The 20,525-nt window shown below is 50.8% G+C and overlaps 3 protein-coding genes across 4 annotated transcripts in view; 1 reads left to right on the top strand and 2 right to left on the bottom strand.

The window, feature by feature from the left end:
• The window catches only part of SMG5 (SMG5 nonsense mediated mRNA decay factor), a 29,348-nt gene extending 19,942 nt beyond the window's left edge, over positions 1-9,406 (bottom strand). The window contains exons 1-7 of the mRNA XM_012658598.1: positions 9,123-9,406; positions 5,377-5,475; positions 4,723-4,846; positions 4,201-4,357; positions 2,362-2,451; positions 1,296-1,385; positions 549-627 (exon numbers count right to left, since the gene is read on the bottom strand). Of these exons, the coding sequence (XP_012514052.1) occupies positions 549-627; positions 1,296-1,385; positions 2,362-2,451; positions 4,201-4,357; positions 4,723-4,846; positions 5,377-5,475; positions 9,123-9,196 (713 nt within the window). The 5' untranslated portion in view covers positions 9,197-9,406. The remainder of the gene's footprint in view (positions 1-548; positions 628-1,295; positions 1,386-2,361; positions 2,452-4,200; positions 4,358-4,722; positions 4,847-5,376; positions 5,476-9,122) is intronic.
• A 2,293-nt stretch (positions 9,407-11,699) lies between these two features.
• On the top strand, positions 11,700-16,823 carry TMEM79 (transmembrane protein 79). Its single transcript, XM_012658597.1, has 3 exons — positions 11,700-12,499; positions 12,787-13,000; positions 16,230-16,823. Exons 1-3 carry the CDS (start codon positions 11,743-11,745, stop codon positions 16,441-16,443), a joined length of 1,185 nt encoding a protein of 394 aa, XP_012514051.1. The 5' UTR covers positions 11,700-11,742; the 3' UTR covers positions 16,444-16,823.
• On the bottom strand, positions 16,820-20,525 carry GLMP (glycosylated lysosomal membrane protein). Of its 2 annotated transcripts, XM_012658595.1 has the most exons (6): positions 20,368-20,525; positions 19,615-19,872; positions 19,227-19,427; positions 18,885-19,103; positions 18,190-18,446; positions 17,556-18,079 (listed from the first exon to the last, which is right to left on the bottom strand). In XM_012658595.1, exons 1-6 carry the CDS (start codon positions 20,485-20,487, stop codon positions 17,914-17,916), a joined length of 1,221 nt encoding a protein of 406 aa, XP_012514049.1. In that variant the 5' UTR covers positions 20,488-20,525; the 3' UTR covers positions 17,556-17,913. The 2 variants fall into 2 exon arrangements, with proteins under 2 accessions (XP_012514050.1, XP_012514049.1); XM_012658596.1 differs by lacking the exon at positions 18,190-18,446 and having other exon boundaries at positions 16,820-18,079.

The raw sequence follows: 20,525 nt of genomic DNA, 5'->3' as shown, positions 1-20,525 counted from the left end.
GGGTCTCGCTCTTGCTCAGGCTGGTCTCGAACTCCTGACCTTGAGCGATCCACCCACCTCGGCCTCCCAGAGTGCTAGGATTACAGGCATGAGCCACCGCACCCGGCCAAAACTTTATATTTTATTCTAAAAGCTGAAGGTCAGACCCAGGCAAGCAGTGACCTAGCGTGCTAGCTGGTTCCTCCATGTGCTGTCACCACATGAAGACAATGGAGCTCTAGAATTCTGAGGTTCTTGTCAGAGGCCACTTTGGTAACATTTTACCAACTATATCAAATTTATTTCCTTCTTCGGGAAGACAACAATCCTGTACATTGCACAGGATACTGAATAGCTATTTTAGCTGCCCAACTGCCTACAAATCCAAGTGGCTATGTGAAAAGCAGGACTGTGTCAAGGTCCCCCTGAGTGGAGGGCCCCCTCAATCTTAGCATTCCCCTATCTATCTCAGCCAGGAGCTGGAGCAGGGAGGAAGCGAAGACTGAAGACAAAGTAGGAACAATATGGACATGAAAGCAGAGCTGGAGAAAGAGCTGGCAAATACTCACCAGCGCAGGTAGCAATACATGGCTTCCACATTATAGTACTTGCTGCCTGCGAGGGTGCCCAGCTGGTTGAAGGGCATTCCTGGAGAGAAAGAGAATCCATGTGGTCTGAGGCCACAACACTCATTCAAAGATGCCAGGCCCAACCAATGCTAAGCATCAGAGAACTCGTGGGGAGAACAGTTGGGTCTACAGGTGACTCTGGTGTCTTAGTCTTGTTCCTCTAGGGGATTACTGACTGCTCTTACTTCCCATCAGCTTTTGTCTGCTTGGTCTGCCAGGGGTTACTGGCACTGATGGGGTGCCACACCTTCAACTTCCACTGTGGCTCTTCCAAGGTTGACAGAACTCCATGGAGCCCTCTCCTCTATCCCAGCTCAGTTTCTCACCTCTGAGTGCTCCCTCGACATGCAAACCCCCACCTCCCCCGGTAAAGGAGTCTTATCCCTTCTCTCAGCCGTATGTGCTCCTCTTTCTACAGAAACCTCAGGGAGAGGGAAGCTATTTTCTCTCTTCCTTCTCTTCTGCCTCCCTCCTTCTCAGTTCAAAACTTTCCCATTTCTCTTTCCCTTCCACCCTCTTCTGAGTGTGTCACAGGGGGAAAATGTGTAACCAAGGTGAAGTATAAGAGCTGAGGGTGAGGAGGAGCTGGGGGAAGTGAACATGACCTGTGTGCCATCTAAAAAATAACACTGTCTTCCTCTTGGAAAATCCTGCTGGGCTGGGAGGCCCCAAAGTGAGTCCACTTACCAATCTGGGGAGCTACTGACAGGGCTTGGTAGTAAAATCTCTCGGCTAGCAGCTCGGTGTCTACACCAGCTAATTCATTCTGATATCGCGCTGCAGAAGAGAGGGAAGGAAAATGCCATTATTCCATGTTTCAGAAAACCCTCACCCCTTCATCTGGGAGTCCACTCTGAGGAGCTGTAACAAGAGCCTGGAAGAAGGTACCTGAGCTAGGAGGCAGGCTGCTGGGGTCTCTGGCACAGTCCTAAATCTGCATGACTATGGGCAAATTGTTCAACTCTTCCTTGCTGGTAGGTTCAAAATGTAAAGAATATTTAGTGTTTGTAAAGTAAACAGGCTCTCTTGATTACTTCTTCCTAATAAAGGGGAGCTGCAGCATACACAATTGCTTGCAGAGACCTCTGATATTTGGTTCTGGAATGCAACTGCTCAGTTCTAGAAAGAAGATATTACTAATAATGCTTTGGTCCATCTAACATGGAACAGCTGACTCTCTGCAAACACTGCCCTTGAGGGGTCCAGGAGTGGGCTAGGGGGAGGGATAGGATTCTCCGGTTAATAAAAGATAATGCACCCAGCAGCCACACACTGGCAGTCTAATGAGGAACCACTGTCTGTCAGGACTATAGACCCAGGAGCCATAAGGCAAGAGAGTACTTTTCCATCCTTAGAAACATTTGTCAGGCAGATAAATCCTTCCTAAGGTCTAACTTCAATTCCTGTCCTGCTGAAGTTCCCATTCATCTAGGAGTCCATAAAGACAAAAGAAACCCTCACAGAAGGAGAGTGATATCAAATTAAAATCTTCCTAACCCATTACTGACACAGAGATATCATCCTGACTCTCTTAAAACTCAAAGCCATTTCCCTCTTTCTGTATTCACTGATACTCTCTGACTGGCAGAAGGGCGGTGAAAAGAAGGGATCACAGGCAGACTGGAGGGAAAAAGTTACCAGGGGCCAAGCTATTCCTCCTGCTCTCTAATCATGTAAAGGGTAGTACCAACAATTGAAGCAGTCTGGCCTATCCTGTAGCCTAAAAGAGAAAACCAAAAGTTCAGATTCTTACACAAATCACCCAGGTACACTAGACATCGGTGGCATGCCATCTGTGCCCAATCCATCTCCTTCCCTGAGGCAGACACAGGCTTCTTACAACCTGAGAGAGAAAGAGAGAGAGATTTATGAGCCCATTCTTCTGCCCCCAACCTATGAGGAATACCTCTCCTAAGCAGAGAAAGGAAATCGGGAATCCAGGGCCAGCTTTGGAACACTGTCTTCCGGGGTAGACAAGACATTCATCCAGGACATAGGGAGAAACACAGAGGATCATGGGTGGACATAGACAGGGACACAGATTCACAGGTAGGATTCAATCACAGGACAAGAAGGAACTGAAAGAGGAGGGCTAGGGCCCTCAACCCAGGACAGCATCCTGGGAGAAGGTCATCGTCAGAAGGCTTCCAGAAAGGAGGAAGAGATGAGGCTCGAGTGTTGAGAAGGTCCTGAGTGCCTTGGGTAGAAGCTACCTACGTAAAGGCAAAAGGTTTGGGTAAAGATGGAAAACTAACTTGTCCAAGAGGAATGGAATATGAACGAGGCCAGTGCAGATGCTCCTGCTTCTGCAGGAGGCCCATGGAGGAGGCAGCCCATTGGAGAGTCTGCCCATAAAGGAGAAAAGTGAGCTTGCCCTGCCTGAGGACTGGTGATGGCCAAAGCTAAATATGCCTGAGCTCTCATCTCTCCCTTCACTCAAGCTGCCCTGTAACTTCAGTCCAGAGAGCCTGAGCTCTTTGGGAGGCAGTTTTCCCATGTGCCAGGTACTGGTCTAAGTGTTCTGAAGTATTAAAATTAATTAATCCTTACAGCAACCCTATGAGGTTACTCTTATTACTCCCATTTTACAGTTGAACAAATCAAAGCCACACAGCTGGTAAGTGGCAGAGTCAACATTCCAGAGGCTTCAGAGACCAGCCTCTGACCCACTCCACTTTACAGCCTCTCTCCTAGGTGTGCAGCTCCCATTTTGAAAAGCCCTTCCTAATGTTTTCTACAGACACTCCATAGTTGGCTGAATGGAGAAAACATTAATGAAGAGAAAAACTAAAGTGGTTTGGGGAATTGATCCTTTGACGTAATCTTTTTTCTTAGCTGTGTGGACTGCTCTGGCTATCTGGTAAAGCCTGTGGACACGGTCTTAGAATAATGTTGTTTTGTTTTTGGATGTTGTAGAATGCATAAAACACAGATGCTCTGCTTCTGACCAGAGAATGCTGCCATGTGGTGGCATGGACACAACCTCCATCTCTTACCTAGAATATCTGTCCTGGTGAGGGATGGGGGCATGAATATAGGGGAAGAAAGGAGACACAGAGAGCAAGGAGAGCTGGGGGAAGGAGCTCTAAAGGGTGGCTGAACTGAAAAGAAAACTACTAACTAGAAAAGGAAGTAAAACTGTAGCTGGCAGTACCTCAGTTTGCTGAAAAGGGATTTGCACTATCTTGAAAGACTGTCCACAATTTTCCCAACATTTCTAAAGATTTCAATACTTTCATCAAACATTGGGAAACAATCTCTAAAGTCAAAAGAAACAGTGCCGGCCAAATTCAACTAGGAGAAGAAAAGAAATATTATGAATACCCTCTTCCAGTGCCAGACCTACTCTAGATCCTTCTGTCCCTCCCCCGCCTCTGCATCAGTCCATAATCCCAGGCATCTCTCTTTCCTTGAGATCTTTACCCTAACTCATAGGATTGTATGGATAAATCCAAACTTCATGAACCATTTGCAGGTCTCGCTGGAACTCCACCTGCCTGGGTCACATGCTACATGAACCCTGAGGGATAAGAAGGCCAGAGGTGGAGGGATGTCAGAGCCGGCTCAAGTCCTCCTTTCGGGTTTCACTGACCTATAAGGGGGTCGGTGACGTGAGTCCAGTCGATGCAGCATTGCAGTTCCAGCTGGTAGTGGGACTGGATGTAGAGAAGGAGATGCTGGTAGAAGCCAATACCAGCAACCAAGTGTGTCCTATAGGCACATTCCAAAGTGCTCCGGCTGTGGATGTGCTGGAGTTTGGGAAAGGAAAAGGGCTGGCTGAGCAAAAAGCTCAGAGTCCCACTCTGCCCTCCCTACCCTGTTCATCTCACTGAGAAAATAAACATATCTTCTTAGCTCTGGAACTCCACCTACATCTCTCACTCACAAGTTACCCCCACACCCTTAGATCCACCTCTCTGGTCTTCCCGTCTGGGACCAGGCTCTCCTCCTTCTCCAATCCTAATTACGTCTAACTTCCTCCCTCCTTTCTGCCATCTCTTCCTTGGCTCTCCACTTCCAACCATGCTCTGGGCCCACTTTCCTAGATATCTCTTATTCCTTGGCGTTCCCTCTTTAGACAAGTTTCTTCCCAAGTTCTAAGATCTCCCCTTACCTTTTTGTTAGTCTTGATAAGCTGGATAACTTCATAGTATACCTTTCTCCACAGCAGCTCCTCAGCCTTCCTCCCATAGTCCACCGGGTGCAGGAACATAAGCTTGACGCACAGCTCACGCAGCCTGGGAGGGTGTAGGGGAGCATGAGACAGACCGACCATCCCTTGGTGGGGGACACAGAATTAAGGGCAAGGAGTCATGTGCCAATAACCCCACCAACAGATCTCTGTGCTTCCCAAGAGACATACAGGGTCAATATAACCCAGGACAACAGCAATCTAAGAAGGCAGTGGAGCCCCAAAAGATAGAAGCAGGAAACACTAAGAATTTTAATAATCTTCATTTCTTTCTCCTGCACCCTTTGCTCCCTTCTTCTTTGCTTTTTATTCTATCCTTTCCCTTCATTTTGCAGTACTGCCAACTCCCTCGACTGAAATGCCATTCTTATGGCACCAGTTTATTTGACACAGAAGCTGCAGATGGGGTGAGGGATCCCTATCTCTCTATCTCCTCTCTTAGGAAGGCCAGAGACTTTACAGTCCATTATGGCACCATGAGCTAAGAGAGAACGTGTGTTTATGTATCTGACAGGGTTTCTGGTGGAAACGGGCAGGGAAACAGTAAGGATCCGCAGTTTAGAGTCTCCAGCTTACTTGTTCCTCAGGCTAATGTTCTCTGGTTTGAACACTTCTTGATAAGCGGTTTTGTTGCAAAGGATGAGGTCAAGTCGATGCACAGCCTCCACCACAGCCCTGCAGGGAAACACAGGCAAACATCCCTGAGCCATGTGTGTGGTCTACCAGGATGCTTAGGACACTGATCATAGAGAAAAAGCTAAAGAATTAGAGGTGAGGAGAAGCCTTCCTAAGAGAAGCCTTCCAGGAGAAGGCTAGAAGGTGCGCTCTGTATAAAACAAGACAAACACAGTCTCCATCCTGATACAGCACCCTCCCTCCACCAGGGGACGTTTGGCAATGATGGAGACATTTTTCGTTGTCACAACTGGGGAGAAAGGCGATTGCTACTGGCACTTAGTGGGTACTGCTAAACATCCTATAATGCACAGGACAGCCTACCACAATAAAGAATTACTCTGCCCAAAATGTCAACAGTGTCGAGGCAGAAAAACTCTGTAATATGGGAGGGTAGACTCTCCTAATGTAAAGATCGCAGGTTGTGATGCCAGGCACAAAATCTAGGGTTTGAACCCTGGTTGTGTCTTACTAACTCTGTGACTTTGGGCAAATTACCTAGCATTTTAAAGCCTCAGTTACCATGTCAATAAAAATGGAGCTAATAATAGCAGCTACTTCAGAAAATTGTTGTTAAGATTAAATAAAATAATTTATGTACAGCTTTGGTATATGGTAAACAATCAATAAATAATAGTGGAATGAGTGAACTACTATTATGTACGGGCTTATTATCTCTGACATAAAGGACAGGCATTCCTAGTATAAAATTCTGCTTTGGAATTGTGGGGTATGGGAAAGTAAAGGGAACTCCTAAGCAGCTTAGTTGTAAGGTCTCCTGGATTCTGCTGAAGAAACTATTTAGCATAGTGGTTAAGAGTGTAGACTTGGAACCAGACTGCTTGGGTTCAGATCCTAGCTTTACTTCTTACCAGCTATGTGGTCTTGGGCAAAATATTTAACCTCCTTATGTATCAGTTCACCCAACTATAAAATGGGACTATTACTGTCTACTTTCTGAGGATTAAGTTATAATAACTAATGCCTTAAGCACCCAAGATAGTGTCTGGTACCCAGTAAGCGTTCAACAAGTGTTAGTCTCCATCCTTCTTGTTATAAGGCTGAGGGGGAGACTCCAGACACTAAGAAGTAAGTCTATGATTACAGCAAAGAAAATGCCAAAGAAACTCTATAATGAATGGCCAAAAAGTCCCAGAGGTAGGTGTCATATCTGGAAGGGTAAAACCCAGAGGACACCAGGCAGCAGCTATAACAACAGGTGCATCGGGCACAGCTGTGAACATAAAAGCAACAAAAGACAGGGAGTAATGATTTCCAGAACAAACGAAGATGTGCTCCTGGGCCAGGGAAAGTGGGCTTCAGCTGGCCGACACCCTGTGGTGGTAGTGGCTCATCACTAAAGCTGCCCTGTAAGGGCAAAGTGACTACCAGCACCCAGCTGAGTGAGGTAGTATTCAAGGCCTTCTTACAGGAAATGTGGAGAGCTCAGCATTTTTCCAAACACCTTTTGGGCAGCCTAGAAATGGGAGCCAAGCCCTTTTAGCTGCCTGGCCCTCCATGCCAGGAGCAGCATCGGTGATTTATTCTTGACAGCTTAATCCCCAGGGCAGAGCTTTTAATTTTAGTGCCATGGACAGATCCAATGGGAGTGTGTGCATTTTTATGGACAGGCTCCAGAGCCCTCCTTAGATTCTCAATCCAAAAACAGGTTAATAACCACTACTCTAGGAAGTTCTAATTGCAAATGCTTAAATCTGAGCAGGCTCAGCACTTTTTTCCTCCATTTTCCATCAGACTATAAGCTTCTCCACTGAACTATGATTGCCTTGAGAACAAAAACTACAAAAACTAGTCTTGTGTCTCATTCACTATTGTAATTCCGGGCCTAGCACGGTGTTAAAAAAATAAAAATATTTTTAAAAACAAATAACTAATTCATTGGCCTAATTAACTAACTGGTGCTTGTGTCCCTAACAGCATCCCTTCTCCTGCTGCCTTCTCTTCTGACTGGCTTAAAACACTTCAGGATCTCATATCTGTAAACAGCAAGGTGTAGGAGTTCCCCAGATTTTTGAAGCTCAGAGTGACAAGTCTATAGTCTAACAATACAATTATCTTGGGGAGAGAAATCAGACCTTTCTCCCAGTTCCTTCCACCAGTCACCATTGCTATAATAAATAATAAAAACAGAGACTGGCTGCCTCAAATTCCTACCCTGCTCAAAGCCAACAACACACAATTACAGGCAGATACCCATGTTGACACAGGTAAGCCACTCATGCGAACACGCCAGCTCAGGTCAGTCAGTTCTGTGAATATACTGGTTTGAGAAAGAACTAGATTTGAGGACAATCGGAAGGATGACCAGAGCCAACCCCAAAAGCTAGAAACAAGTAAGGAACATTGCAGACACTGCCCACGCTGTCTGACAGGCGGCACTGACACTCAGCAGCATGACGCTGCACACGTGCCACCCCCAACCAACTCCTCACCCACCTGGGGACTGCCTGGGGCATCCCACAGTGGGAGCTCAGGGGCTGCTGGATTGGATCACTTTTCTATTTTTCGAGCAGCCTATACTCCCCTCTGCCTTCTAGCTTACTAAGCCAGAACATGCAGAATGTCTACTTAAGGAGGAAAAGACAATATGCTCTTGACTCTTTCACTGCCAAGATAGTGCCCAAGGCTCTGAGGGTAGTCTTCTCACGCGACCACCCCTGTTCTATATAGACTGAGCGAAATGAAAACCCCAAACCTCGCTCCCTACTAGAAGGGAGGCAGAAAATTCACCCTAATCTTTATGCTTCATCCTATTTTGATCCAGTTCTGGAGCCCATGTTCTAGATGACCTACACAAAATATCCTCCACCCGGGGTGGGAGGAGCTCCTACTGGCCTGTTCCCAACAGAGGGCTGAAGGATTGAAGATGTGACTTGAGGAGTGTGGGTGGCACTATGGAAATCAGAAACCAGGAATGGAAGTTGCCTGGCAAGAGACTGTAGTCATGAGGTTGGGAGGAAGGCAGGACTTAGGAGTCCCCAGGTGCCCTGAAATGGGCTCCCACGTCCTAAGAACACTCTGGAGCCAAAGGCCCTTATGGCTCTCCAGGCCAACACAATTAGTCTTCTAGCTTCCTTCTCCTCATTCAGACTCCCCAATGGGAGTCTGACTCGCCCTATGGGACATGAGAGCACATTCAATTCAAATCTCTCCTTTTAAAGGTAAGGAAACTGAGGCCCAAGGTCACACAGTGAGAGAGGGGCAAAGCAAGGACCTGAACCTGGCTCTCTGGACTTCAGTCCAGGACTCTTCCCCGTAAATCCTACAGAGTTCTAAACACCGTTCCCTTCCAGGTTTTTCTCCATCTGTGACCGCCACCTCACCTACCCAATCTTTCCAGCCCCAATTCCCACACCATTACCCCAACTCCGCAAAGCTTCGTGCCGCCCCAAGCTCACTGCGGAGGAGATTCCTCCACGTGCTTCTCTCCAAACCTCCCACCCACCCAATTCCTCCTTTCAGCTCCATTCCGGGTTACGGTGCCCTGCGCCCTCCTCCTAAATTGCACCCTCCTTCCTCGCTGGCACCCCCGCCGGGAACCCGGGCCCCGCCCGCCCGTGAGGCCCCGCCCCTTGCCGTCCCCCCACTTCCCTCGGCCCCTGCACTCACACCCCGGCCCCTCTCACCGGTAAAGCCGCTTAGTGTGGAGGACCTTTGCTTCGGGCTCACTGCTCTCCCCTGGGGGTGGGCCTTGGCTCATGGTGCCCGGGTCCGGGGGCAGCTCCCGGTCACAGGCCCCCGCCACCCACCACTACTGCCACCACTGCCGTCTCCGGCCGGAGCCGCAGCCGCCACCGCCGCCGGCCCTGCTCGGCCGCCATCGCTGTGAGGCGGCTGCCCGCGACAGCTCCTCCTCTGCCTGCCAAATCTCGCGATACCAGCCGCACACTTGCGGGCCAGTGGCCTGCTGCTACCAAATCTCGCGAAACTAGTTTTCCCTCCCGGGAAGTTGCCAGAACTAACTTTGGGCAGATTGGCCTCTTTCCGGCTTCTCCAAGCCCTTGCGTAAAACTTTATTGGCAAAGCTGTCAAAAAACTGACAGTGGACCCAGTGAGGCGGCCGAAGCTAAAGTGTATCGGGGCAGGTGCGCTCACAGCTAGGAGCGTGACGTTGCTTTGTGCTGCAGTGGTCTTTTGGTCCACCCTTCTGCTCCTTCACCCCGCCCCCCCATTTGAGCCAAGCCTCTTTCAGGTTGCTGGTGAGAATGATTCCAGTTCTCCCTTTTCCCCATAATTTAAACAAACAAAAAAATGCATGTGAAAGTTTCCTTGGAAAGGTTTAAGCATCACATAGGACTAAAGCCTTAGAAGACATGACTCTTGTACAAGCGCCTCTGCCCTTCAGCTCCTCCCAAAGATTTCCAGCTTATATGTCCATCTCTCACCAGCCCAGCAAACATTTATTGAAATCCAGCTGTCTTCCAGCCACAGTGCTGGATTCTGGGGACACAGAGATAATCAGTCTAGACACTGTCCCTGCCCTCACAAAGCTCAGATGACTTTAAGTATAAGGTCTCATAGAAATGAGAAACTATTCCCTCACATTTCTGACCCTTGATCCTTACATTGGAAAGTTCACCTATTTAACTTGGATTCCTATTGCTCTCTTAACCTTAAACCTGAGCTAAAAAACAAGGGGTTTTTGTGCCTTTGCACACATTGTAACGGAAACATAAATTCCCCTTCTACCACTATGCTCCTGGCTCTGGCCACCCAGCTTCTTTCTGTTCCTGAAACAGCCTAAGTCTTTCCCACCCGTTGGTCTTTACTTGCTGTTCCTTTTCTTGAAACACTCATACTCCTGATTTCCCTTCAGGTCTCAGCTCAAATACCACTTTATCAAAGAGGTCTTCCCTACCGAAAGGTGATTTAGTTGCTGGCGATTTAGGTGCTAGGCTTCTTTATTATCTGTTACCCCAATAGAACATAAGCTCCTCGAGGGCAGAAACCTTGACTGTCATCATGTTCTCTTCTGTGTCTGTGCCTAGCACAATGCCTATCTAAAAACTGGTGTTCAATAAATATTTACTGAATGAGTAAGTATACAAATTCCACCTCTTTTCTGGGTCTCCCAACCTACTCCAGGCACCCTTTGGTGCACAAACCCACTCTCCCCCCTGTGCTTTCCTTGGCTGGGAGTTCTTAAGCATTGCAGGTGCCTAGAATACGAACTTGCATTTATGCCCAGCTGCAGCCCCACTTTCAGAAAGGATGACGTCCTCCTCCAGTGCTTTTTCTGTCGGCAGATTCAGCAGGGCGGGGCCTGCCCCTTTAATCTGGGCCCCACCTGCTCTGGTCAGACAGGTTTGGAGACACAGGTAAAGGGAGGGAGAGGAGAGAAATACTTACAGAGCTAGCTGAGAGCTGGGCAGCTCCTTCCCGGACACTGGGGACCCTTCACCTCTCTGCAGATGAAAAGTAAGAGGGTGTCATGGGTCCAAATGGCAAGGGTAGGAGGGCCTTTGAGGAGACGAGGGAGGGGAATCAGCCCCATCCAGAAGCAGTGAGGTGGAGGGCAGCAGGGAGGGGAGAAAGGCAGGAGAGAAGGCATGGGAAACAGCCATGATTAGACCTAAAAGTCAGAATGAACAGACCCAGGGCCTACGGAGATGAATGAGGTGGGCTAGTGAGAAGTTTGGAAACTGACCAAGTACCGATGAAAGGACAGGGTACCCTGCAATTCTCAGCTCCTTGGGACAGATTTGTGGGCAAATCACTGGTACAAGTTGCCAGGAGGGTTCCAGGCAGGGATCTGCAGAAAAAAGGGGAAATGGCATGGTGGAGGGGCAACTTCTCTGTCCACAGGAAGATCCTTGGTGGGAAAGAAACTCTTGGCAAAGTTCTAGACACATTCTCTTCCTCCCATTCCTGCATTAGAGTGGCCATGACTCCAGGGGTTTTGGTGGAGGGGTAGAAGGCGTGGGTGGGGACTGACTGAGGTCACAGCTGCCAGGGCCTGTGCCCCCTGACTCACCTTCTCCTGCTGGGCGGCATTTGATGTTGAAAGGCTGCCTCCATTTCAGCAACTCACTTCCCTCCACCTCCCTCTGTTTCAACACCTTCCTCTGCACCATGTTCTCTCCAAGGTTCCAGAAGGAGCTAAAGCCCATAAGGCCAGTTGCCCCGGAGAGTTCCAGTTCTGTCAACCCGTCCTATGGGCCAGAAGACAGGGGTTTCTAACAGCTTTCCTCTCCTCCCTCCAGGATGACATGACCTTGTGATACACCCCAGAACAGAGGTCCCAGGATGACAGAACCTGAGAGCCTAGCCCTGCTGGAAGTGAAGGGGTCTGAGGCCCTGGAGAAGAGCCCACCCGAGGCCTTGGTCCCCAATGGCCGGCAGCCAGAAGGGGAAGGTGGGGAAGAGTCCCCTAGGGCTGAGTCCCTCAGAATGGAGTCTTCAGCTGGGTCTCCCACAGCCACAGAGGGGGCCGAGGATGGTTTAGACAGCACAGTAAGCGAGGCTGCCACCTTGCCCTGGGGGACAGGCCCGCAGCCCAGCGCTCCATTTCTGGATCCCCCCGGCTGGCGGGACATTGAGCCAGAGCCCCTTAAGTCAGAACCGATTACCAAGCTAGAGGAGCCGCCCGAAGATGATGCCAACCTGCTGCCTGAGAAGGCAGCCCGTGCCTTCGTGCCCATCGACCTACAGTGCATTGAGCGGCGGCCCCAGGAAGACCTCATTGTGCGCTGTGAGGCAGGCGAGGGCGAGCGCCGGACCTTCCTGCCCACCCGGGTCACCCACCTTGAGCCCCCCGAGTGCAAGTGGGCCGAGGCAGTGGTGAGGCCATCTGGCCATTCCTGTGGGAGCTGCGGGATCTGTGGAGGCCGTGAGGGGCTGAGGGCTGTGGCCTCTGTGGGAGCTGCACTTATCCTCTTTCCCTGCCTACTGTACGGGGCATATGCCTTCCTGCCCTTTGATGCCCCACGGCTGCCCACCATGAGTTCCCGCCTGGTCTACACGCTGCGCTGTGGGGTCTTTGCCACCTTCCCCATCATCCTGGGTGAGCCTGGGCCCTGTGAGAAGAAAGGGAGCATCTGGGAAGTGGACTTGAGGAGGGCAGGGTCTGCCTGGCTTGGGGAGGAGGAGGGCTTCCCTTCACTCGGCCTGGGCCCTTCAGGGCCTCTTGCACCGTGCCCCTCTGCATACCCATCTCCTCCCAGGACCACCTCCACCCCACTATGTAGATAGTCCATTCCTGTGCACGATCCACCATGAACCCTGCCCTTAGCTTATAGCCTCTTGCACCCTCCTGCCTATTCTGACCCTGTGTTCTCCAACCCCACCCAGGGCTCTTGGTGTACGGGCTGAGCCTGTTATGCTTTTCTGCCCTTCGGCCCTTTGGGGAGCCACGGCGGGAGGTGGAGATCCACCGGCGATATGTGGCCCAGTCGGTCCAGCTCTTCATCCTCTACTTCTTCAACCTGGCTGTACTTTCCACCTACCTGCCCCAGGATGCCCTCAAGCTGCTCCCTCTGCTCACTGGTCTCTTTGCCATCTCCCGGTGAGTTGGGGCTGGGGGTAGGGGACGGGAGAGGTGATGATACTAGAGGACCCAGGCATCTGAATGTTTGGAGAGCTAGGGTCAGGGGCTTTCTGGATTCTACATTGGCCCAAATGTGTGCCCTGAAGAGATGAGTCCACTTTCTCGCACTTTACCTCACCTGGTAGCAGGAGGTCAGCTCTTATGTCTTCCCATAGGAAGCTGATTTCAGAGACACATACACCACTGTCTAACTGGAAGGCCTTCAGGTATCATCTAAATCTATGCACCATTGCAGCCACTCCTCTGGTCAGGTAGCTTTTTTGGCCTCTAGCTGAACACCTCCTGTGACCAAATGCTCAATTCTTTATATAAAGCAATATGTTTCAGTTTCTAAAGGTCCTTATTGTTAGAAAGTTCTTTATATTGTGCTTCTGCCTGACTCTGCCCTCCAGAATTGCCTAGGACAAATTCCGATATTTGACAGTAGCCCTCAATTCCCTCCACTCCCCTTGTCTCTACTTTGTTAAATTGCCCTCCTGCCTTCCCTGTCCTGGCTTCTCTCCTCTGGGCAGAAAATTCTCCTGCTTGACAATGGGAAGGGGCTGGTTGAGGGTACTGCTCTTCTCTTCGTCTTGTCAATGGGGAGGCCCTAGTCCAAGGGTACTGTCCTCTTCCTACAAACCAAGGCCACATTGGCTCTCATGGCAGCCTCCTTACTTTCCTTTCGTTCAGAGTTTGCTGTCACCTGAAATCCTTAGGGGTGTTTTCATGTGAACTACTGTTAACCCAGAAGGCTCCTTTGAATTTCTGAACCCAACTATAGGTCTTCCATTTTTCCCTAATACAGTTCCTCTTGTTACTTTCAATACATGATTCCAGGTTGCTTTAATTGCTAAAATATTCTTCCTATTGAGCTAAAATTAGTCTTCCTGTCACTTCTGATTGCAGTCTAGTAGTTAGCTATCCCACCAGCCTCCTGACCATCATGCAGCCTTGTATTTTCTCCCAGTAGATTTTCCCAAGATAAATATGTTCTTACGCAGGTAACTCAGACTCTCATCTCTGACTGTGGGGAATACTGGTCTCAGGTAGAAGTTAACTTAAGCAGTAAGAAGCAGCAAGGAGCTAAAGGAAGACTCAGTGATTGTCTGGTCCAGACTTCCCATTTTATTTGATTGACTTTTTTTTTTTTTTTTTTTGAGACAGAGTCTCACTCTTTTGCCCGGGCTAGAGTGAGTGCTGTGGCGTCAGCCTAGCTCACAGCAACCTCAAACTCCTGGGCTCAAGCAAGCCTCCTGCCTCAGCCTCCCGAGTAGCTGGGACTACAGGCATGCGCCACCATGCCCGGCTAATTTTTTCTATATATTTTTAGCTGTCCGATTAATTTCTTTCTATTTTTGGTAGAGACGGGGTCTCGCTGTTGCTCAGGCTGGTCTCGAACTCCTGAGCTCAAACAATCCGCCCGCCTCGGCCTCCCAGAGAGCTAGGATTACAGGCGTGAGCCACCGCGCCCGGCCCAACTGATTGATTTTTTTGAGACAGGTTCTTGCTCTGCCGCCCTGGCTAGAGTGCAGTGGCATCATCATAGCTCACTGCAACCTCAAACTCCTGGGCTCAAGCAATCCTCCTGCCTCAGCCTCTTGAATAGCTGGGACTACAAGTGCACACCACCATGCCTGGCTAATTTTTTAATATTTTGTAGGGATGGGGTCTCGCTATTGCCAGGCTGGTCTCAAATTCCTGGGCTCAAGTGATCCTTCCACCTTGGCCTTTTAAAATGCTAGGATTACAGGTGTGAGCCACTGCACCTGGCCCAGACTTCCCATTTTAGAGAGAGGAAACCACAACAGATTGGGGGAGAAGAGCTGATCAGGTTAGTCAGCAACAGTGGTAGGACTAAAATCCAGGTCCCTTGCCTCCAGGGTCCTTTCTTCTCTACCATGGGCAAGTTTCTTAAGCAGTTTGTGCCTCAGTCTCACCATCTGTAAAATGGAGTTCTGAGGATTAAATGAGCTAATTAATGTAGAGTGCCTAAAACAATCTGGCACTGTGGTAAGAGTTCACTCTTATTATGCCATGCTGCTTCCTGGTGCAATAGAGAAGCAGCAGTTAGTTACTCCCTCTTCCCTCCCTTTCACAGGTAAAAAGAGTAGACATTCATCAATTATGTAATAAGTGGTCCTTCATGTATTAAGAGGAAGTTCCTCCCCCTCCTTCCATTGAGGGGTATGTATTTTATTTTATTTCTTTAGAGATGTGGTCTCGCTCTATTGCCCAGGCTAGAGTGCAGTGATCATAGCTGAGAAGCCTCGAACTCCTGAGCTCAAGCAATCCTCCCACCTCAGCCTCCTGAGTAGCTGGGATTACATACTCAAGCCACTGTGCCTGGCAGGGTGTGAATTTTGAGTGAGTTTTCCAAGTGGAGAAATTTGGTTGTGGTTGACCCATCCCTCTGGGCCTCAAGTCCTCTTGAAGCTGCCTTCCTTACTCTCCTCCCTCCTTCCGCCACTCTAAATGGCAGAAGAGGGGGTGATGAACAGGCTTGGGTTCAAATCATGGCTTTGCTATTTCCCAGATGTGTGACCTTGGACCAGTCTTACTTAACCTCTTTGGAATCTTAGTTTCTTCATCTGCAAAACAGTAAAATAAATACAATGGAACACACTTCAACTGTAAAAGAATGAGAAAACTATATCTGATATAAAATGATCTCCAAGATATATTAAAATGGGGGGAAAATCGACATGCAGAGCACTCTATATTGTATGCTACCATACTCCAAAAAATGGGAAAAGAAAACAAAACTTTTTGCTCATATATACCAAAAAATCACCTAATGCACAAGAAGCCATAATGTTGTATGCCTGGGGGTGGATGGGGGAAGAGAATAGGGTCGGAATCAGTAAAGGGAGGAAGATATTTTACTCTACTTATTGAATTTTGAACCATGTGAATGTATACTGCCCACTCAAAATTTTTTAACTAAAATTTGAAAAGTAAATAAATAAAAGAAAGGGAATAGTATACTTAACCTCATAGAGATGTGGGGAAGTCAAAGTTAAATAGGTCACTTACAGCAATTAGCACCGTGCCTGGCACATATTAACTTCGTAAACTTTGGCGGTTTTCAGAAGTCCCAGCCATACCCACCCTCCCATCTGCCTCCCTATTTCCTCCACCGTCGGCCTATTGCCAGTCAGCTGACCGCTTCCCTCAGAGTAGCCCGACTCTTTTCTTGCCTCCACAGGCTGATATACTGGCTGACCTTCGCCGTGGGCCGCTCCTTCCGAGGCTTTGGGTACGGCCTGACGTTCCTGCCGCTGCTGTCCATGCTGGTGTGGAACCTCTACTACATGTTCGTGGTGGAGCCCGAGCGCATGCTCACTGCCGCCGAGAGCCGCCTGGACTACCCAGACCACGCGCGCTCGGCCTCCGACTACAGGCCCCGCCCCTGGGGCTGAGCCGCTCCGCCCTCTCGGCCTCGGGGCGGGGCGCGCCGGGTGGGCTCGGAACACTTCCCTGAACCTGGCTGCAGACCTGGACTTTGCCCCCAGCCCTGGGACCTCGGTAAGGGGAACCCTGCTACTGACCCAACAGGGGGCCCATCCAATCAGAGCTCTTCCCTAGCCAGGGCTGCCCTTCATCTTTGGGGCCCGGGACAGTCATAAAGGATGGCCTTAGTTTCCTTGCAGGGAAAGAGGTGGACAGCTATGTCCCTTAAGGATGCTGAGGGCAGGGGCCAGGACCAGGGGAGAGGCATGGTTCCTTCCTGAGCAACCTGCCACCACAGCCATTAGGGCTTACTAGTGGTGGACTCTGCCCCACCCCCCAGTCTCCCCCCAGTTTTCTGTGCGGCAGGGCCACAGCCAAACCCTGACCATTTCTGTGTCAGTTGTCTAAGCAGAGGACCTCAAGGAGCCTGGATATACTGCCCACATCTAAGGATAGAGGCTGGGCATCAGATCAAATAGGACTGTCATGTTTGGTGAAAACTTTCCTTGGGAGTCTGGGATAAGGGCCCTTTAGCTTCAGTCAAGACTATTATAGCTGCCCCAGTCCTGGGCTGCTGCCTTCTCTCTTCCAATCTGTTTAGGCCTCTGTAACTTCCCACCTTTAAACTGCCCAGAAGTCACACCCCTCCCACAGGAGAGAGGAGTAGACAGGGAAATCTGCCTCCCAAGAGGGGTTAGGGGGTGGTGCTGTGTGTGTGTTTGTGTGTGCGCGCACGTGTGTCCACATGTGGTGGCTGGGGAGTGGTTGGAAGGCACAGTGGCTGATGTTAACCCAGTGTGAGTGTGTGTGTGTGTGTAACAATAAATTACTACCACAGTCTTTGTTGGCTCTTTTTTCCAGTTTGTACCCTGGTCTCAATGTCCCTTCCTTGTTTGATTCACACTACAACAGAAACCTCCTAGCTCCACATGGCGGAGGGCTGACAGAAGGCTTGGTTCCATGGTGAGGGAGAGAACAAGTCCTGGTGAGGAAATGCAGCCTCAAACAGAAACTTAGCACTTCCATTCCCTGGAACCAGCTCCAAACCAGCCCATCAAATTCACACATGAAGAGACTGGAGCCCTGTGAAAAAAATAAGTCTATTTCATGCCCTCCAGGGCGGCCGACCAGTCAGAAGACCTCTCATTTAGGACTCGAATCCCATCCAAAGCAAACAAGTGTGGGGTATGCAGGAAGGAAACGCCGAGGGACCCTTCTTTCCTTCCTTTAGCAACAATCCCCTGTCCCTGGCCCCTCCCCAAGGTATGAAGGAAGCCCCACCTGGGGGTCCCCAGGAAGTTGAGGCTAGTCTGTGAGGTTCTAAGAAAAGCAAGATGGGAGAGGGGAGGGGCCGGCTGGAACACTGACCCGCCAACCTCCAGAGGTCTCAGTCACAGCAAGGCAGGTCCAGTAACGTCCTTCCGTCCAGAGAGTGGGCCTCAGTTGATGGACTGGTACTCTGAGTACTGCTTTTGGCGCAGAAGCAGAACCAGGCCCCCCCCCAGCAGTATGAGCCCTGGGGCACCCAGGGCCACCGCCATGATGCCCAGGACTAGTGGGGACAAGGCATCCATTGGAGGGGGGCCCACACCCACGAGCATCGACCTAGAGCAAGCAGAGTGAGAGAGAGAGGTAAACAGGCTTAGGAGTGAAGGCCAGGAGGCTCAGCCCTCTACTTCAGCCCCCCGAGCCCTCGGCCGGGCCCTGGCTCTCACCAGCTGAGGTAGTGTTGGTCCCAGTAGCCAGGGCCTGTGGAAGCCCCGAATGTCAGATTGAAGGCACAGAAGTTGTTCTGGGGTCCAAAGAAGGCTCGGACGATGGGTGACTGGGGGAGAGCGTATGCCAAGGTAGGGTGAAGAGGGGAAGCATGGCAGGGCAGGGCTGATTCTCGGCCCCGTTGCTTCTGGGAGTAAGCCACTGGTCGCCACTGCACGAAGCCTGGTGGGAGGGAGCCCCACAGCAGCTGGTCCAGCTGGGGAGAAAGGCAAACAAGACAGAGTGAGGAGGACCAACCTGTGCCCAACTCTCCCAGCCTCCGTCTGTCACTAGTACTGACAGGCAGTGTGCTAAGGGCAGAGGAGTCCTGAGTCCTAGGTAGGGCCTCAATCTCCCCTCTGTAAAATGGGGGAGTTGGACTGGGTGGGCACTAAGTGCTTTTCCAGCCCTGCACATTTGCACTCAGCTCCCTCCTTAGGGCCCCCAGGCCTTGCAGATCCCCGCCTGCTAGAGCATGTCTCATACTGCACAGCCTTCTGTCTCCACGGAGGGCAGAGACTGGGTCAGATTCATTAGTACAGTGGCCACACTTAAAAGGAGTTGCTAAACAGTAAATGGTTGAACCATTCTCTAAGGTCCTAACGGAGTCACACCTACATTCCCCAGCCATCTGCCTCTCCACTGGAAGCCTGACCTGGAAGATAGCAGGTGCATATTCATCGTCGATGGAGTGCTGCTCCTGTATTGAGGGGCAGTCAGGGCCCTGGCCCAAGGTGGCTACCTCCAGCCCAAACAAGGAGCAGTTTCCCTGGGGAGAGGCCCCAACCAGGGCCACCTCTAGCTGGCAGGTATCTGCCGTGTGCAGGAGGCGAGGGGGTTGGGCTGGTCGGCCGGATCTGGAAAAGGCGTGGACCTAGGAAGGAAACATGGGAGATATGGGAAACAGCTGGATGCTGGTGCTTGAGGGCCACCCCATCATTAACTCCCACCCTCATAAATCAGCCTTTTGAGTTCCTTCTAATTCCCTGTCCCTTACCCTGAAGGCCAGGCTGCCATTGGCAAAAGCCCTGGTAGGGTCGTGCATGGGGCGGCCTTGAAATGTGGCACTCAGGGTGGCAGGATCCAGTGAGTCGGTGATGTTGTTCCAGGAGAACTCGGCCAAGGAGTATGGAGGATACGGTTTTCCTGGGGGCTTTGCTGCCGTATTGGACACGTTGGTGCCGTCAAACTCAAGCAGCTGGAAGGTGGGGGTGGGGTGGAACTGGGCTTACCTTGATCTAGCTTTCTCCTGAATCACCCCTCCCACACACCTTCCCCCACCACCAGGGCTCTCATATCTATTTCACCCCCTCCTTCAATTCCTCCCTCTGATTAGGATGAACTCCCTCCTCTGCACTCTTTTTGGAGCTCCCCAACCTCCTCACCCTGGTAAAGACAAGGGCAGAAGAAAACTGGATGCTGTCCTTGGGGAGCACCGTCAGGCCTCCATCAGGCTCAGGGGACAGCAGGCAGCTCCAGTTGACACTCAGGGTACTGTGGGGGGTGTTGGTGGCCACCAGCACCACCGCTGGAGGCCCCAGGCTGCTCCACACATAGTGCAGTGTGGAATTGGTGCCCACTGCCCGGATATGAAGCAGGTTCTGGGGGTTACCCAGCCAGCCAGGGATGACCTCCAGAGATACCTGGAACACGGAACAGTGGAGGGTCGAGGGAACAGGATCAGGGAGAGACACGGGAACTCGAGGGTTGGGGGAAGGGGGGTCTGGGAAATGCTGGGGAAAGGATGGGACCTTGGGGGTCTAGGTAAGAAGGAGCTAAGGGAATCCTGGGATAAGGGGCAGCGGCGGGATGGAGAATAGGGGTGCGTGTAGAGCCAAGACTGCCCTGACCCTGATGGGGAGGAGGTCAGGACACAGAACTGGGAAGAAAAAATCCAACACTTGCCTAGACCTAGGTCACCCAAGGCTGTGTCAGGATCCAGACTTTACCCGCACATTTGCCCTCCTCCACAATCCCGTCCCATAATACATGGCTGTCCCCCCGCGCCTCCCCCGGTTGACGAACCCTCCTCTTGGCAGCCACCCTTCACTGCCACCCTTTGGATGCCCCAGATTCTAGCCACACTGCAAGGTTAGCATTTCCTGAAACCTCTATTGCTTCAGTTCCAGAGCCCTCACCTGGCGGGTTTCCTCCCCCAGCAGGCCAAATGGGGCTGCAGACAGAAGTAGACTCAGGAGGAGCATGGGGCTGGGGGCACGATGCCCCCAACCCCAGCAGCGCTGGCCATAGCCGCACATGCGGACCCAACTTCTGCTGCCGGAAGAGAGACGCAGAG

The sequence above is a fragment of the Propithecus coquereli genome, unplaced genomic scaffold, assembly GCF_000956105.1.
Source record: "Propithecus coquereli isolate 6110/MARCELLA unplaced genomic scaffold, Pcoq_1.0 Scaffold59, whole genome shotgun sequence".
Taxonomy (NCBI): Eukaryota; Metazoa; Chordata; class Mammalia; order Primates; family Indriidae; genus Propithecus; species Propithecus coquereli.
The sequence above is the reverse complement of the archived record's forward strand: the minus strand, read 5'-3'. Positions and strand labels throughout refer to the sequence as shown.

Excerpts from the sequence above, each read along its gene's own strand:
- GLMP (XM_012658595.1), bottom strand. The coding sequence starts at position 20,487 with ATGTGCGGCTATGGCCAGCGCTGCTGGGGTTGGGGGCATCGTGCCCCC. Across the intron at positions 19,873-20,367 it reads TGGGGGAGGAAACCCGCCAG|GTATCTCTGGAGGTCATCCC; the intron begins GTGAGGGCTCTG and ends TCCGTGTTCCAG. Across the intron at positions 19,428-19,614 it reads CTGCCCTTGTCTTTACCAGG|CTGCTTGAGTTTGACGGCAC; the intron begins GTGAGGAGGTTG and ends CCCACCTTCCAG.
- TMEM79 (XM_012658597.1), top strand. The coding sequence starts at position 11,743 with ATGACAGAACCTGAGAGCCTAGCCCTGCTGGAAGTGAAGGGGTCTGAG. Across the intron at positions 12,500-12,786 it reads CACCTTCCCCATCATCCTGG|GGCTCTTGGTGTACGGGCTG; the intron begins GTGAGCCTGGGC and ends AACCCCACCCAG. Across the intron at positions 13,001-16,229 it reads GGTCTCTTTGCCATCTCCCG|GCTGATATACTGGCTGACCT; the intron begins GTGAGTTGGGGC and ends TTGCCTCCACAG.